This window comes from Periplaneta americana, chromosome 10 (assembly GCF_040183065.1).
Source record: "Periplaneta americana isolate PAMFEO1 chromosome 10, P.americana_PAMFEO1_priV1, whole genome shotgun sequence".
Taxonomy (NCBI): domain Eukaryota; kingdom Metazoa; phylum Arthropoda; class Insecta; order Blattodea; family Blattidae; genus Periplaneta; species Periplaneta americana.
The window spans coordinates 118,591,891-118,610,854 of NC_091126.1; the positions used below are offsets into that span (position 1 = coordinate 118,591,891).

The window sequence follows — 18,964 nt, forward strand, 5'->3', positions numbered from 1 at the left end:
AGAATTTTGGGGTACATTGGGAAAAGAATAGGTTGCTTATCTTTCATAAGGACTTTTTCAGAATCGTTCGGCTGCTGAAGACAACAGTTCCCTTGAAGGGGAATTTTTCTGTGAAGAATGTAAAGAGGAGGAATCATATTAAAGAGTGTCATGCAGGTTAAGAATGTGAAAATAAAATATAATTATTTAGCGCCCTACAATTTGGTAGTCTTTTTGCTAATTTTGCAGGCTTCTGTTCAAAATTTAATGGTTGCAGTTTTTCATATCATTGTATAACTTTGTTTGGAAATTATCTCTGTCTTACCATGGCAAACACTTTGTAAGTATTATTTACTTTATTTACACTTACATAGAACTACGACTTTGTAATTTTATTTGTACAATGATTAGGGTGTCCCTTATTTTACCAATAAAAGAAAAAAGTCGAAACTTTTTGCGCCCATCCCGTAAATATTTTAAATTTGGTCATATTTACTCAAAAATAAAATGTCATCTCAATAGGATGACATTAACCCATGCCGACTTGAACGCCAAATTCGAATATTAGGAATTCCAGGTCTGGTAGTTTGTAAAAGCTATTGATGAATGTATAATATCTAATTCTTTATTAACATAATATATTATGCACCTACAAAATCTAGTCGATTTAAACATTTCATTAAAAACAATGTCGATATAATATCCCATGAAACCTTTCAGACTAAAGGAGGAGAATAAATGACAAGGAAACCAAGTAGATGTACTTGAAGGCAACAGTGGAAAAGCCTTATCTCCACTGAGCGCAGTGACAACTTCAACACCTCTCTACCTACTAGACAGTTCAAATGCGCATTCTCAGTACCTAACTTGCAAGGTTTTTCTACAAAATTACAACTCTCAAAATTATCTTCACATTATGTAGGCTTATCAACAATTCGAAACGCATATGAATTTTCAAAGGTGAATGTGTTCAGAAATAGATTTTTGCTTATTCCACCGAATCTTAGAACTTAACATTTTCTAACGATTCAGAAGTATACGGTTTTTCAGAAGCACGACGTAACTTTAATTGTTCATATTTTCTACACAATATTGTAAATTCTGGGACTGGGATATCACACAAAAATGGAATTTTTTGCATCACCACCCATAGCCATAACTTCATCATAGATGTTGTGTCCACCATCTTGTTCTTGTATAAGTAACAGCCTCTCTTCAATGATGTATACAGCAAATCTGAGTTCGTGTTCTGGAATACTGTATCTGCCACAGTGTGTGCGATGGATCCCTTCAACTCATCAATTGATGTAAGTTTGCTGACGAACACACTTTCCTTCAGCTTACCCTACAACCAATAATCTGCTGGGTTAATATCTGGTGATCTTGCAGGCCAAGTTACAGGAAAGTGCCTACAGGTACTAATAACACGATTGCCACAATAATCAGGAACACTTTTGTTGTCATGGTGACGTAAAATATTCCACTTCCTGTGTAATAACAGTACCGGAATTTTTAAGATTGTGTAGAAAATATGAACACTGAAATTTATCTCTTACATTTTAAAAACCATATAAATATATGCTCCAACGTCAGGGGAGATAGGTATAACCAGAAGGGTAATCAACTCTCTCAGACTCAGTAAGTCTAGCTCAATTGTTAGTAGTAGCCAGACATAACAAACCCAACAGAGTAGGCAATCTATCTGGTTATACCTACCTGCCCTGATATTGGAACTTTTATGAAGTTCTGAATCATTGGAAATGTTAAGTTTGAGGACATGGTGGAATAATCAAATTTTTTTTTCTGAATTCGAAACGCATTTACCACCATTCGCGACTACATAAAACATGATTTCACAAAATTTTAAGACCAATGACATAATAAAAACATTTTCCAAATTTCTGTAAGGTATTTCTGTCTCAGAATCTTAATTAAAGTGCAACTACTAATGCCATTAGTAGACAAACAATCATGTGACTTGGCTGTAGATTGACTGTACACTTTGAAATCTGTAGAAAAAGAGATATACTGGGCACTTTCAGCATGTTAATATGATCTATAAATTCATGCAATTAAATTAATGGACCAAAGTTAGGGATATTTTATCTCAGAAAATAAAGCAATAAATATGGCATTCATGTATGTAAGTGAAGTCATTGCAACGATTATGAGAATTCCATGATATAATCCAACATTTCCTGAAGTTGTCCATTTCACTGCACTGCTTGCAAAAGTTTTGGTCTTGAATTTTCTACATTTTTTATTAACTCGCTTTTCAAAACATTATTGTTACATGGTATATACAGAAGTGTAATTATATTTCAACAAAGCAATATGTACTATATGTAGAATGTAAGCTATAATATGTTAAATTACTTTAGTAATGTATCTTATATAAAGACTTTTAACAATGTCTTTTCAGTTGTTATCAATATTAATATAACAAACTTTTATAAAAGAAACAATGAATCTCAATGCAGTTAATGTTTTAGTCGTCATATTCAAACCACTCGAAGTATACATCCAAGTTCTCATTTTTTATGTGATGGCTAAGCTCAAGATTGAGGTACTTGGTGATGTTGAGACAGCTCCATACTCTGAGCACTGCCAGCTCATTTTCCGCATCCAGAAGACGCTGCAGACTTTGTCCTGTTATCTTGTGACAATGGTCCAGTGTCACATGGGACAACTTGGGCATCGGATTCTCCTGTAAATGTTGTTACAATTGTTACATTGTGTATTATCATTAGAGGTTGGTTTATCACCAAGTGCAGAGGATTTTGAATAGTATTGCTAGTGGTATTGTGCAGTATATTTCTAAAATGTAAATATTATTTTAATGATGATGAAGATGATGATAATAATAATAATTATAATAATAGTAATCATCATCATCATCATCATCATCATCACAAGTATCACAAGTGAGTGATAGCCCACAGCTTCACACCTAGGGCAGCTTCGTGCCAGAGCCACACAGAGTAATTGTGGACTCACCCACAAACAGCTGTCAGAATTCCCTTCTCGCCAATATTTTAATGCATGTTGAAATTCCATAGCTTAAATACAGCACCAAGACAACAAGCTATAGGCCAGCACACACCGGACACTATAATATATAGCACACACCGGACACAGATTTTGTGAGATATTATAGCTAGCGATAAGATATGAACATGAACACATTAGTTGGTATAATAATGTTTCATCAGGAACATTTGTACAAGATGCCCAAGAGAATGGATCCAGAGGGATTGTTATCGTTCGCATTGGCTTTAAAACAGGAGCAAACCTGGATTCATGAAATTAATATTTGCAGGGAGGAACTCAGGGGAATTATATCATGTATATCATGATCTAGAAAATGATGAAGAAAAGTTGCAACAATACTTTCGTTTAATAAAATCATTTCCCCACTTCTGTTCTATTTCTGTAGCGCTTCAAATTTCTTTTCATACACTGTCCCTAAATTCGTCTATAGTCAGTACATTTTCGTGGAGTATTCAAATGGATTTGAAAACACTTATCATATTGAAACTTTCTCAAGGTCGATACACCTAAAAAGTGAGATCGAATCATATTGAATATGGATTGAGTTGGATGAAAAAGAGGTATCATATTGAAAATGAATTCCAACAATAAGTTCAGTTACAGATCCAAAAGAAGAAATTGATGGAATGTAGGTAATAAGTTTTGTACAAGAGTTCATATTGCTTTTGCTTGCATTACTGTATCAGCATTGTAAATGTTAAATGTTATGTTTTATTTAACGACGCTCGCAACTGCAGAGGTTATATCAGCGTCGCCGGATGTACCGGAATTTTGTCCCGCAGTTCTTTTACATGCCAGTAAATCTACTGACATGAGCCTGTCGCATTTAAGCACACTTAAATGCCATCGACTGGCCCGGGATCGAACCCGCAACCTTGGGCATAGAAGACTAGCGCTATACCAACTCTCCAACCACGTCGACAGCATTGTAAATCTACTATTTATCCAATGTCTACTTATTCATCCTTATTGCACTTTTTTTAACAATATTACCACATTGAGTGCAGTAATGAAACTCAGTGTAGTAAGCCTATGGTAGTACTAGTAACTATCAATTTACTGAAAAAAATCACACATTAATATGTAATGAATTTTAGATTTATGTCCTCTTTATCCATCGCATTTTCTTTTCAGGAAAGCAATTAAATTAGCGTGTTTATTGATACTAGCGTTTTCATGGGTATCAGACTTTGGAACTTGGAATAATACGCCCACAGACACGAAAGTTTATAAGCTTTAGATAAATACGAGCTGTGTGCTCATTTACCACAGACAAGGATGCCGTTTCACCTCCTCTATTAAATTTTTCACCTTGTAAGCAATGCAAAGATGATGCTACAATATTTCCTAGAACTCTGTTCTGGACTACATGGTCGAATTCACATTTTTCATGTGCGCCAACCTTCACTATGTTTTGTGAAAATAGTCAGTAGTCAGATGCGCGCTATATAGCAGAGTTTTACAGCTTATAGCAGGCTATAGTTTTCTTTCAGTGTTTGGGTTAATGTGTAATCACATGCTGCACAAATGTTAGCTATAAATCTTCGTAGTATATCGTCTGGTGTGTGCAGGCCCTAAGGAAATAATTCGCGGTTGCTCGTGTAAAAGGGGTTAAGTATGAATTCGCTAAACTGGAATAATATAGATTTGAACTATTCACATTTAATTTCTCTTGTGTTAAAGGGATTAAGTTATTCTTCCACCTATGATGCAGTTACAGTGCTCCATAGTTTATGACAAAGGGGTTTTATTCAGTACTAAAGGAGATAAATTTACATGCCTCACAATTTGACTTAACTCCCTTTACACGAGAACATAGTGTCTGGCAACTCCTTGTTTATTACTGCAATTTAATTATTCCAGCAAGAGAAATAAAAAGCCCTCAGTTTATAAACATGTTTGATGATCAGTATTACAATCAGTAAGAAGGTAAGATGTAATTTTAAAAAATATATAGTGAAAAAATTAATAATAATAATAATAATAATAATAATAATAATAATATAATATCTATTATGGTGGAGTTAAGGACACCAGGCCTTCTCTTCCACACCACCAGGAGTTTGAAGCTACACATACAAAATTTTTGGACAGCAGCAAAGAAATTCATTAGTAACATTCAATTCCACAAAAATGTACACACAAACAAAAACATCTGCAATTACAGTAATACGTAACGAAAAAAATTAAAATGTTAAATCTGTATACAATTAAACAAAACTTAAGATTTATATTAATATTATTCATCTACATAACTAAACGAGGAAGGGCAGCTAATAATGCAAATAAAACATATGGTTATAAACGATTAGACAAAGGCTGTAATCAACACATCTTCTAACGTACTAATAATAAATTTCATTAAACAAAAAATGCGTTTCAAAATTAATTTTGAATTTTGATGGTGTCTGACAATCCTTGATGTCACTAGGTAGAGAATTCCATAGACGAGGTAATGATATTATACTGTATAAGAGGATGAGTATAATGACGTTCTATGATGAGGGATAGCAAGAAAATATGTACTTAAGAAAAATTAATATGCAGATAACTGTCAATATAGTGTAGCCTAAATTAAATGTTATACAGTAGTATCCTAAGTGAAATCTCACATTTATAGAAGTTTAGAAAAGTAGTATACTTTAGTCATAATCTAATTCTAATGTTTGAGATTTCGATTTTTTTTTTATTTTAGTAGGTTATTTTATCAACAGCTTAGGTTATTTAGCGTCTGAATGAGATGATGGTGATAATGCCGGTGAAATGATTCCGAGGTCCAACACCGAAAGTTACCCAGCATTTGCCCATATTAGGTTGAGGGAAAACCCTGGAAAAAACCTCAACCAGGTAACTTGCCCCGAATGGGAAATCGAACTCGGGCCACCTGGTTTCGCGGCTAGACGTGCTAACCGTTACTCCACAGGTGTGGTGAGATTTCGAAGTAGACGGCATCTCGAATAGTCTCACTTCAGCACATACAAATTATTGTTCTATGTATGTATGTGTGTACGTGTGTATGTATGTATGTGTGCGTGCGTGCTTATTAATATAAATAGTATTTAAGAAACTTAAATGAACTGTATGCATGCATGCATGTATTTTATTTTATTGGGTTATTTTACGACGCTGTATAAACATCTAGGCTATTTAGCGTCTGAATTAAATGAAGGTGATAATGCCGGTGAAATGAGTCCGGGGTCCAGCACCGAAAGTTACCCAGCATTTGCTCATATTGGGTTGGGGGAAAACCCCAGAAAAAAACCTCAACCAGGTAACTTGCTCCGACCGGGATTCGAACCCGGGCCACCTGGTTTCGCGGCCAGACGCGCTGACCGTTACTCCACAAGTGTGGACTGTATGTATGTATGTATGTATGTATGTATGTATGTATGTATGTATGTATGCATGCATGCATGTATGTATATGTGTATGTATGTATGTATGCATGTATGTATGTATGTATGTATGTGTGTATTTATGTATTTTTTATATTTATTAAAAACGGCATGTTCCATTACACTGAGTAATACTACATGCACTGAGCTCTCTTCTAATATTACAATTATTTACAATCATCTATAACAATTCAAAGTTTACAATCTAACTTGAAGATCAGTTAATATTGTTTTTGCCGTTCACTTATTTCTCTCGAAATATATGCTGCATTTATATTCATTTTCTGCAATTTAAAATTTACAATCTGATTTGGATTACTTTCTTTTCCACAATTTTCTCTTATTTTTTCTCTATAAAATGTTCTAAGGTCACAATTAATTATAGCTATCTACCGTTTATAGTTTACCATCTACTGTTAGACTGTAATGTTATTGCAGATTCTAAAATTGTTTTTTATGATACTCTGGTTTTACAATTATTTACAATTTCTACCATTTATACTTAACATTATTTACAATTCTATTTTTTCTACAACTAGCTAATTTTCTCAAAAGGTATATTATTTACAAATTGTATAAGTTTCCTAGCATATTTTTTATGAGGTCGTCTTTGTTAGGTGGCCAGTTTTCATTTCTTAATACAGCAGCGATTAAAGCATTTCTTTCCTGATCTAATAGTTTGCAATCGAACAATAAGTGGTCTACCGTTTGATGGCTAATTTGACATGGCATGTTGGATTGTTTACGATTTTAAATCTATGTAGGTACGCTCTGGTTTTGCCGTGTCCTGTTAACATTGCTGTTAGTTTAGGGGTTACATTGAATTTCAGTTTGAGTCTGTCTGCAATATTTGGGAAGAGTGATTTTGTGACTGCACCTTTCTCAGTTACATTCCAGTCACTTTGCCATTTGGCTTCACTTAGTTCACTGAGTTCACTTAGTACAGCACTTCTGGGTATCCTCTTGTAGCACTCGTGGAGGTCCTTACTTGTCGCCGCCACCTTTGCATGTTGGTCTGCCAGCTCGTTACCCTGGTTCCCTACGTGTGCTTTAACCCAGTACAGTTGTATCCTCCAGTCTTGTTCCTCCATTCTCACCACCTTGTTCCTTATTTCTTCTATGAGATAAGTGTGATTTTTTCTACTTTTAAGAGCTTCGAGTGTTATCCGGCTATCCGTATATATTGCAATTGTTCGTCCTTCTATTTCCAATGATTCAATGTATTCTAAGGCTTTCAGGATTGCCAGCTGCTCTACCTGGTCGTTGGAACATCTTTCATTCAGTCTGTATTTAAGCTTGTGTTTTATTTCGTTATCCGCATATATGGCTATACCTGATCCTACTCCTTGATCGCTTTTGCTGCAGTCAATATATACATGTATTTTGTGTGTTTCTTCCTGGCTTTCTGGGTTGAGTCTTATTGAGTTCGCTGGATGAGGCCAGTATTTCGCTTCCATATTATTGTCCAGTATTTGTTCTGCATTTCCGTCCCCTTTTAAATATTTGTACAGCTTCACAATTTCATTTATCTTGATAGTAATAGGTGTTAATCCAGTGATTACGCAGAGAGCTTCGTTTGATATTGTGCGGCATGCTTTCGCTATTTTAATGTTCATATGTCTTCGAACTATGGTAATTTTAGCTTTGTAGCATTCTCTTTCCATTACTTTAGTCCACACTGGTGCCCCGTATGTTAGGAGAGGTAAAATTCCGCCTTTTTAGATTGTTTTTAGCGCTTCGTGCTTAAGGCCCCAGTTCAGTTTCTCTGACTTGGAAAGTGCAAATATTAGTTTTGTGCATTTTTCTGTGATATGATTTATGTGTTCTCTGAAAGTTAATTTCTTGTCAAATATGATTCCAAGGTATTTCAAGGTGTTTTCTTGGACTAGTGGTTTATTATTTAGATAAATGTTTACTTCTTTTTCTTCTCTTCTTTTCCTTCGAGTCAGGAGCATTACTTTCGACTTCTGTTCATTAAAATTAATTTTATTTGTTTTGGTCCATGTAGTAATCGTGTTCATTTCTATGTTTGTATAGTTTTCTGCTTCTCTGATTGTGTCTCCTCTCGTTAGTAATACCTAGTCATCCGCGAATGCTATTGCTTTGGTGTGGCTTGTGTATTTAAGGTTCAGAATGGAGTTGTATTGTATATTCCAGTAACCGGGGCTGCAACATGATCCTTGTGGACATCCTTTTGTGGCTCTTTTCTGTATTGTAACATTGTTTATGGACATAGTAGCAGATCTTTGACTGAAGTAGTTCTGTGAGCGCCTATATAAATTTTGGGGGCATTTAGAATCTTTAAGTTCCTTTAAAATTCCTGGCCACCTGGCTGCGTCGTAGGCTCCTTTAACGTCGAGGCTGACCATAACTACAACATTCCCTTTCTCTAGTTCTGGCTCATTAACCTTTTTCCTTCCATTGTCGCGTCTGTTGTACTTTTCTGTGCTGTGAAACCATACTGGTGATCGTTTAGGAGTTCTTTTGTGTGCATATGGTGCATGATTCGATTGACTAGTAGCTTTTCTAGAACTTTTCCTCCTATATTTATAAGACTGATTGGGCGATATTTTTAAGGCTCCAAGCTATTTTCTTTGCACGGTTTCACTATTGGAATTATCTTAGCTGTCTTCCAAATTTTTGGGAAGCAGCCTCGTCTAAGACACTCATTGTAGATTGTTGTTATGAGTTTGGGAAAATTTTGGTACGTTCTCAAGAATATATCGCTGGTTGTACCGTCTATGCCAGGGGACTTTTTGCTATTGAAGTTTTCGATGATTTGCATAATTTCGTCTTGTGAGAATTCTCTGTCGTCGACGATGTGGTCAGGTTCTTCTGTTGTAGTTCTAATGTGTTTGTGGTAGTCAGTGTCTTCGTCTTCTCTATCTTCTGGGTTTAGATAATCGAGTATGTATTCCATAGTATCTTTGATGCTCGTTGTTTTCGAACCGTCGGGTTTCTGCAAAGTAGTCATGGTAAAGTTGTTTTTTGTTTTTCGTGAGGCAAGTTTATAAACTTCATTCCAAGGGTTAGTGGAAGATGTAGTGTTGCAGTATTGTTTCCATGAGTCGATTTTCTCTCTTCGTATTGCAGCTTGATACCTCATTTTTTCTTCAAAGTACACCCGTTTACGGATTTCTCTCAATTGGTCGTTTTTTTCTAGTTTTTTATATCTTTTTCTTAATGCGTTTGTCCTTTGCCTCATTATTGTCAGAGTTTCGGTCCACCAAGGTACTGATTTCTTCCTTGTTGTACCGCCAGTAATACTAAGAGTTTTGAAAGTTTGTTCGAATGCTGATTGTATTGCCTCAGTGAACACTTCGATGAATATCTCTAGATCGGGTTCAGATAGTAATCTTTGTGACAAGTTATTATGTATGTATGTTGGTAGGTATGTACAGATGCCTCAAACTAGCAAGCTGTCTCGTTCGCGCAGGCGCATAGAGCACTTCTCCCCTACCACTGTCCGCCTACTGCTGTGCACTGTGGAGTAGAACGGTACAGCTCAGTTCTAATAACAGTTGAGAAGGGTGCATAGGGTGGGTACATCTTGAATACATTGTCAAGAGGTCAACTTTTCAGATAATATAACTATACCTGGGTATCGGAGCCTAGGTGGGCCCCCTCCGTTAGCTCTACTACTTCTCCTCTCCAGGCAGCTTCCTAGTTTGAGGCATCTGTATGTATGTATGTTTGTATTTGTGTGTGCGTGCGTGTGTGCTTATTAATATAAATAGTATTTAAGAAACTTAAATCAACTTAAAGCTGCTGTAGTTGCGGTAAATAGACTTACCTTAGGATTCCTCTGCAAAATAACACAACAAAGCTTGAAATATTTAAACTACAGATGTTCAAATAATTATACATTTATTTTACAAAACATTATACCAAAATTAAATAAGTAAGTTAAGAATTCAATAACGCATTTTTCTATATTTAAAGTCACATTATTGGGGTTCACATATTTTAATTTAAACACACTGAGAATTACTTTATTGATATTATTGAAATATTTTATGTAGTAACAGAATTTCGTATGGGCTTAAGTTATAGGGTAGTTTCAATATTTTAAACTTCTCTCTTAACTTATAAGTTTGCATTTTAGATTTACATCTTCATTTGAATTTCAGGATGAACTTGCTTTCGATGCCACAGAGCTTTGAAGTCAGGAACCAAAAAAGTTAAATGAAGTCTCACAAGGAAGGGTTCATGTGGTTGTTGCTGATATTTGAATGGAGCAACTTTGTTTTCTTAGAACATAAGGAAAGAGTTATGACGCGATTTGTGGTGCTATGAAATACGTGTGTCCAAGAGAGAGAGAGAGAGAGAGAGAGAGAGAGAGAGAGAGAGAGGAAGAAATGGAAAGGAGAGGGGTGCAGACTATGAGACACGGAAACAGTTTAGCTAGTTATGAGTTAGACACGAGTGCAGACTGTTGTGTGCATCTTCATAGAGATAGTTATGTTGCTAGTGGATTTCTTTCTTTTTTTTTTTGCTATTTCGGAGGGAATGGAACTAGGAAAGAACTTACAGTTTCTGAACATATTATAAAGCAGTTGATTGAAGAAAAGGTTGTTATTGAAGAGAGTAATATATTTGTGATCGATGAAGAATTAATTACGGATAATGGGGAAATTGATAGTAATTTTGACGATGATACAGCATTACAAGATAAGTCAGATCCAGAAAAAAAAGTCATAGATTAGTTGGTAGGAAAGTAGTAGCTCTTCATATGCTCCATCATCACCACGTAAGAAGAACACAAAATTCCCAGAAGGGTACTTCCCTGATGCTTATAAAATCTGGACAAAGCTACCAAGAAGAAAGGTTCCTCCCAATTTGTGCTTTCCAGTTTTGGGTTTAGAGAAATCACATCGTGTAAAATCCACTTCTGTAATGGCACAAAATGGCCGATGAAAAATATGATAGCTTTGAAAAAATTTGAGAATACGCTTAAAACTCCATACAGACAGAGGATCTTGCATTTCACTGATGAACACAATTTTACTCCAGAACATATATTAAATGTGAATCAATCCAGATTCGATAGAGAGTTACATTCAGGAAGAACTCTTGCCATTAGGTGAAGCAAGACTCTCTTTGATGCCTCAACATATTCAATGCATTCATATATGATAATGCTAGTTCTAGTAATGGATGGTACGCCACCTTCATATGTATGTTCTTGTCTAGGATCCCAATCGACAGCTTCCAGTTAGCACAATAATTGATTTGCCTAATATAAAAGCATATGCAAGCAAATCAGCAAATATGACCAAACGTGATTTGAAAATGTTCTTATTTTGTGATATTATGGCCAGATTCGCAGGATAGAGATCGAATTCTTCTTTTAATTGACTCCTGGGCATCAGACGAGGATTATGATCCTCACAACGAGACAGCTCCAGATTGTGTTAATTTCCATAAGAAGCTTATTCCTGCAAAATATGCAGAACTGGTGCAATCAGCTGACGTTTATTTCTTTCGTCCTTTCAAGAACATGGTAAAGTGCACAACAGATACACTGATATCACCCAAACTTACTGTACAACATAAATATAATTTCCTTGCCTTCAGTCATTTGAACATTTCCAGTTTTCAGGAAATATATTTAAACACATGATCCAATTTGTTTTTTTTCAAATGGGGATATTACAGTGGGCATTCAGGTCTATTTCAAACACTTTCAGATGACTGTTTCGAAAGTGATCTTGCAAAAGAATGTTCCAGGAAAGAATGTGATCAGCTTGCTCATCCTATGTGTTCATTATGCGAACTGTTTGTGTGTTGACCACTTTTTCATTTTAGACCTTCATGTATTCTGCTCTTAAAGCTACAACACGTAAATGCTGCTTTTAATTCCGTAAACATTAATGTAGTCGTTTCTGTGTTTTTAAAAATCATTAAATAAACGGCCTCATCAAAATATAGGCAGATTACTTTCTAGTCATTGTACATAGTTTCTATATTTTCAGACTCATAGCTCTTCTGGTTATTGTCCATAGCAGCTATAAATCTTGTAGTACGTATATTTTGATACAGTCTATCCAATACACTACACAGAAATCAGAATCTTGCGACATCACTTGGGACCCCTTCCTTGTCAGATCACTTTCAGCATAAAGTCTATTTCTGGATATTCTTTTAGATAGGCATATGAAGAAAAAGACCTCTCGCACAAATATGTGGACGAAAAAGGTAAGGCATGTGCAAAATATCGAATATTTACACAATAAACCAGACAGCAACCCTTCTCCTTTGAGTGATCTTGCCAAAATAATTGGCCTATTGGTAGCATAGCAACAGGATTCCCAATTGTTTCTATCTTCTGTTACACTAGTATCACACATCCAGTTTTAAACTAGCTATTAAGCTGCACCTCTTGCAGGAAAAAGTGAAGCACATGAAAGAATAGCGGCATTTGAATGCAGCTGGTCTCTTGACTACTCAATCCACACAGAAGCTCTCATTATTGTATATATTACGCCGTTGCAGAAAATATGTGACAGATGGAGACTACCAAAAATAGTAAGACGTCTATTTCAGAAACACACATTTGAAGCTAATGGTATTGCAGGCAAGTGCATGGGTAGAGGTGGTGAATTTATTGTTGCTGTTACATTTGTGAGTTATTTAAATAAGTCTTTAGAACTTATTGGTGAGGCACTTGACAGGTAAAAGAAGACTTCACATGCAGTCTTGTGCAAAAAAAAATCACAAGCCTAGGAAAGACATGAGCCTAACACCCTCTAAATGTTTCGTATCTCAAACTTCAAAAGCTAAGGAAAAGGAAGGGTACGAATGTGGAATTTTTAATCAGCTTAAAGAGAAGTTTTGTCATTCAGAGAGTCGCAGTAACAAAATGGCAATATTTTCTGTTTCGCCAGTCAGTTGGATTGTTTAAAGAAGGCAACAAGAATTTCGAATTTCAAATTAAACGGCTGATAGGAAGGGTATTTTAGTCCAAATGCTAAGCATTGGACAACACTAGACACACGTACGACAAAACTAGTGGTAGACTATTATAATAGAGATATTAACAGAATAATGCCAGGGAAGAAAGACTGCACTTCAATAAGGTAAAAGGATACAAAGTTCAAGTACAAAAAGAGTTAATTTTGGCTAACTCAAAAGGGAGTTATGAACTTTTCAAAAATGAACATCTGACAGATCAAACAGATTTTCGAGTTTTGTGAACCGAGGCTTAAAATATTATTTTGGCAGGAAAAATGGACACACATACTGTCTTTATCTGTACTGTGCACCACAACATTAAGTTAATTCATTATATTTTGACGTTTAGTTAAACACTTGTTATAAAATGAGGGGTTGTGGGCAAGAACATGGTAACCCACAATTTATTGGTTTTGAGAAAAATGAGGAAAAGTAACTGTGCTATGTATTCCAAAGAATAGAAATGTGGGTTACCGAAACAAGTATAACAAGCCATCTCTTTGGAATAGACGCAAACTACTTCGTCACTAGATAGAGCATGTCCCCTAACATATTATCGCCATGTTATTTCAAAATTTGTCTTCATTTGGGTTACCATGTTCTTGCCCACAACCCCTCAAATATGAAACTTTCTTAAAAACTTAAAACTTTAATAGTGTTAACAATTTTAACACATTCAAGTTTTTAGTTTTTAAGAAAGTTCTATATTGAGTTTGTGTTAAGTGATGCTGGTATACAGGATTTTGTTCTGAATGATAGTGAACCATTGGAAAAATTACAAAGCTTGTATAGCTGACATCATGTGCAATGTCTCAACAGCTGAATGTCATATGAATAAGTGTCAAGAATATCCTGGAGTAAATGAACTTAAATATGAACTTATAACAACATTTGATGATGAGATAACTGACCAGGTAACAAACAGAAAGTGGACTCAAGTAGACAGATGTACACTAGAAACTCTCATTAAAAATAATGATGAGTTTATTGACGGATTTTGTGAAGTACTATTGAAATTGAAGTCTCACTCATGTATAGCAAATCAACAAAAACAGATTTATACGGGAAAAAAAAACATACTACGGTAGATGGAGAAGTTCTTATAAACAGTGGTTTTGCTGAAAATTATTCGTTTGTACATCGGGATGAAGTATAGTCCTATCAATGGAATAGCAGCCAAGCCACACTGCATCTTTTTGTTGTGTACTACAATGAGTGTAATAAAACCAAACAAATGAAATGTGCCTTCATTTCAGACTGCTTAAAGAGTAATATAGTGGTCTATACTTTCTTCCAGTCAAAACTCATCTCAACATTAAGAGAAAAATTCCCCTACTCTTCTCCTACTATTCTGATAGCAGTGCTGCACAATATAAAAGCGGATATATTTTCTCAACATCTGCCCCCACAAAAACGGACTATCATATTGATGCAGATTGGTATTATTTTGCTACAGCACATAGTAAAAGCACTTGACATGTTTGGGGTACTGTCAAAAGACTTACTATTAACACAAGGCCGTAAGAAAACCAGACAATGACACCAAGAAAACTTTAAGATTTTGCAAAGGAAATATTCCTGGAATCTGTTTTGAATTTTACATACCGGTAACTGAGGAATAAAAGAAAAAAGAAAGTAAATTATTATCCCGATTCAATGTACCAAAAACCATCCCAGAAGCTCATAAACTGCATTCTCTTATTTATATATTAGAATTTCAAGCTGGGACCAAGCCCTATTCTTTCAGCTTTAAAACAAGTATAAAAACAGTTCCCAAACAGGATGGTTGGATGCTTCCACGGGTCAGAGTTTTACAGAATATTATTTTGTTACAATTACCATAAGAAATTAGCAACAAGTCTCAAACTTGGTGAAAGGTAGCTTCAATTCTTGCAAAGGACTTGAATCTACGTAAATATGAAGGAAAAAATGGGAAACATGTATGTTCATTCTTGATAACACTCTTTTAATACTTATAAATCACTGAAAAACTGTTATGTTATTTTAAAAAACAATGTTCAAGGAAGTACATATACAATAAAACCCCGATAAGATACTGTTCAAGGGACCGCGTATTAACCGGGACCGCATATTAGGCGGGTATACTAATTTTGACTTATATGCAGTATATATTAGCATTTTTCTTTATTGAAATACATGATTCATGAAAGGTAATACAATATTATTCCATTATGCAATTACTGTACGTCAAAGACATTTACAATATGTACTGTACTTCAATATTTCGAAAAAAAAGTAGTTTATACTTGTTTGCCATGTGCGTGAACCGTTACAATGAATGATCACATTTTGAACACGATTTAAATATGAATTTACACTAACTGACATACCATCAGAACAAGCACTGATAAATTGTCTTATCTCCCTCTTCGCTGCAAGGGCTTCCTGTCGCGTGGGAACATATTAAACTGATTCCTCTTCTTCCTCAACTGTGACATGATTTTCTATGACGTCATCTAAATCAAGAATATCTGTCACAACACCATCGTCTACAGATATAAAATCCTCCAAGTGAACACCGTCCAGCTTCTCGCGCACAGCAACCCAATCCTCATCGTCACCTTCATCGTCAGTTACGTCAGATGGGGGACTACTTTCAGGCAAAAAATTGTCGGAACTCTATGAATTAAAAAAAATGCACTCACCATTTAGTTGTCCAAATCCTTTAACCACGTGACAAAAAATCGCTGGTCATTCATGCACGTGCTTGGTTTTTGTAAACACGTGACAGTTTCTTTATACGTTTGAAGCATCGCAGTTTTGCTGATTTTTTTACCACGACCAGAGGCAGCTTTTCAGAGCCATCAACGAGCACTGTTACCCTCTTCTTACTTAATTTTACTCCATGACACTTTTCTCCTTTGAAAACGTATGATTTGTCGGGCATGAGCTTAAAGAACAAATCACATTCGTCCACATTAAAAATATCTTGAAATCAGATTAGGCAGACTCTTCTTGTCCATTCACTAACGTCACTTTCACTGACAGTTCCTGACTCGCTGGAAATCGGGGGTAAATAATCCATGCCTTTTAAATCTGTCAAGCCAACCATTGGAAGCAGAAGATTCGAAGTTTAATATGCATGCGATTTCGCGCGCCCTCTCTTAAATGATAGGGTCACTTATGGGTACGATTGCACTTCGAGACTGATGAAACCAGTCGACCGAAATGTTCTCCAAGTTCTCATGTTCAATCATACTTCATTTTCCTGTTTACATCCTCCCAACGTCACAGCTGCAGTGATTGAGTCGTGATTTTTTATTATTGTCCTTAATATCGATGTTGCGATTCCTAATGAATCAAAGAGTTGTTTCTGATTAAGAGTACTGTTTTCATCGTACTTTCGTAAGATTTCCATTTTTTTTGACAAAGAAAGCACTTTTCGTTAAACACTCATTGTAATCACACTCACAGACACTTCACTACAGTAAGGACAACAAACTGACCAGCAAGAATTTCCAGAATTGTATTACGGCCGAGTGAAGAATGTTTGAGAGAGAGGTTTTGCAAGAGGGAGGGGCAATGTAACTGTGCTTAGGCTTTAAGAGCACAGGTAAAGAGTTGAATAAAGAGCATAACAAGAGAATGGGGTATTTTACAGGTTTAAATGAGGAGGTAAAGAGTCGAATACTTTTCAGGTTATTGGCACCAGTGAGTTCAATGGCCAAAATATTTCATTTTTGTAAAATAAATCGAAAATATTCCACAATAACAGCGTATTATGCGGGACAAAAGGGCAACAAATGTGGTATTTTATAAAGGTGTTATATACAAAATGTACAGGGACCGGACATAAAAGAGTATTAGACAGGATAGCGCAATAAACGGGCGCGTCTTATTGAGGTTTTACTGTATTTGAGAATAGCTCTCTAGGTTGCAGGTACAAATTTTATATCAAGTGAGATTTTGTGTATTTGGTGAAAATAATACTAAACTCTCTCTAAAGGGGACAAATGTGAAATCATGTTACTTACCCGTAAACTATGACAGTCTTACTAATAAACCGTGTATAGTTTTTATACGAGACTTATGCAGAGTTGAGGCAGAAAACATTACCACAGTCTAATAGATACAGTCGCCCAACTTCAACACTTTTTTGCCAACATTGGCGACATTAGCGCCCAAGCGGCAGGCAAGGCACTGGTCATAGGGTTGATACAGTCTCGTTCAGCCAGCACGTGCTTTAAAGGGATGCGAGATGTTATAATAACGTTTTATCATGTGTCGGAATAAAGGCAATGTGTGCAATGACGAAAATTGCAGTAACAACAAGTTTAAATCTCCGAATTTGTCGTTCTTCAGATTCCCTTAAAGACCAAGAGAAAAGCATAACTCAGTCATAACCAATAATCCACGTTGTAGGTACCCTACGTATTGTGTTCTATAAAACATTTATAGTTATCAGGCACCTATCTGTATGTCAGGAAGGAGAGTTTAAATAAAAACAAAGTAAATACCTGTTACAGTATATTATTTTTTTGCAGAGATCATATGTATAAATGTGTAACCATTCCGATTTTGGATAACGTATCTACAGTTTTTAATGCCAGTAATTCCATAATTTTTGTATTCGTGTTCTTTTCTTTATATTTTTCAAAAGTTGAATGTTATATTGCATTCAAATAGGGATAATGGTGTTAATTTTTCAAGAATTCATGGAGTATTGTAATCCTTTTGCAAAATATTCACTTCTTGAATAAATCCAGACTGTGTCGATAAATTTCTGATGTGTTGGTGTGGATTCATGTGGCAGACGTATTAAGTTCTCAAGAAATAAAAGAGCCTTTTTAAATTTAATATAAAAAACAATATTTTCTGTAACAATTTGCATGACTGTTATTGGTGTTGATTTTACATTCCCAGTGATTATTTGAGCCGTTCAGAGCAGAAGTGGTGTAAGTTAGAATTAGGTAATGAGGTTTAAAGTAAAAATTCTGTAAAATACAGCACAAAGTAGCAATTAATATATCCTTCGTGCTATTCACTGTCTACTAATAATTTAAATAAATTCAATATTAACTGCTACTTTACGCTGTATTTTACAGAATGTTTACTTTAACCCACATTACCCATTTTTAACTTACACCACTTCTGCTCTGAAAATAAAATTTGGCCTACATTTTCTGAGTTAATTGAAGTTACAATTTTTTCAACAAAATTGTATGTTCATTTATTTGTTCTCAACTACGTCATATTAACAATAAGTGCATGTAAATTACGTATTATATAGGTAGGCTAATTTAAAATTAGGCATTATGTGTGAAAACTGGAAATGTAATGTAAAATGCGGTAAACTTGCCATAAAAATTTTAACCATAGGCCTAACATCAGCACTATTTGTGCCTCAAATAATAAAGGAAATACCGGTTCTTAAAAGTGGAAAAATAATGAACTTCATAAATCAATGTCTATCATATTAAGGTTTAAATCCTCCCCTTTTCTTTATATTCAAGTTTACCTCAGCGTCCGAGTTTACCCCAATTTTCGGCATGGAAAATAGTTAATTTCTCAGGAAATAGGGAGAGGAGTTCACAACGCGATGTAACCTACGAGATATTCCCTAC

The 18,964-nt window shown here is 35.3% G+C and overlaps 1 protein-coding gene across 6 annotated transcripts in view; it reads right to left on the minus strand.

Moving 5' to 3' along the window:
- Positions 1–459: 459 nt before the first annotated feature.
- The window catches only part of LOC138707980 (F-box/LRR-repeat protein 2-like), a 1,260,080-nt gene continuing 1,241,575 nt past the window's right edge, over positions 460–18,964 (minus strand). For 2 of the 6 annotated variants that reach the window (XM_069838066.1, XM_069838063.1), the window contains one exon: positions 558–2,686. In XM_069838066.1, the coding sequence (XP_069694167.1) occupies positions 2,468–2,686 (219 nt within the window). In that variant the 3' untranslated portion in view covers positions 558–2,467. Of the gene's footprint in view, positions 2,687–18,964 lie in introns of all 6 variants that reach the window. The other 4 variants (XM_069838068.1, XM_069838065.1, XM_069838067.1 and 1 more) reach the window with 4 other exon arrangements.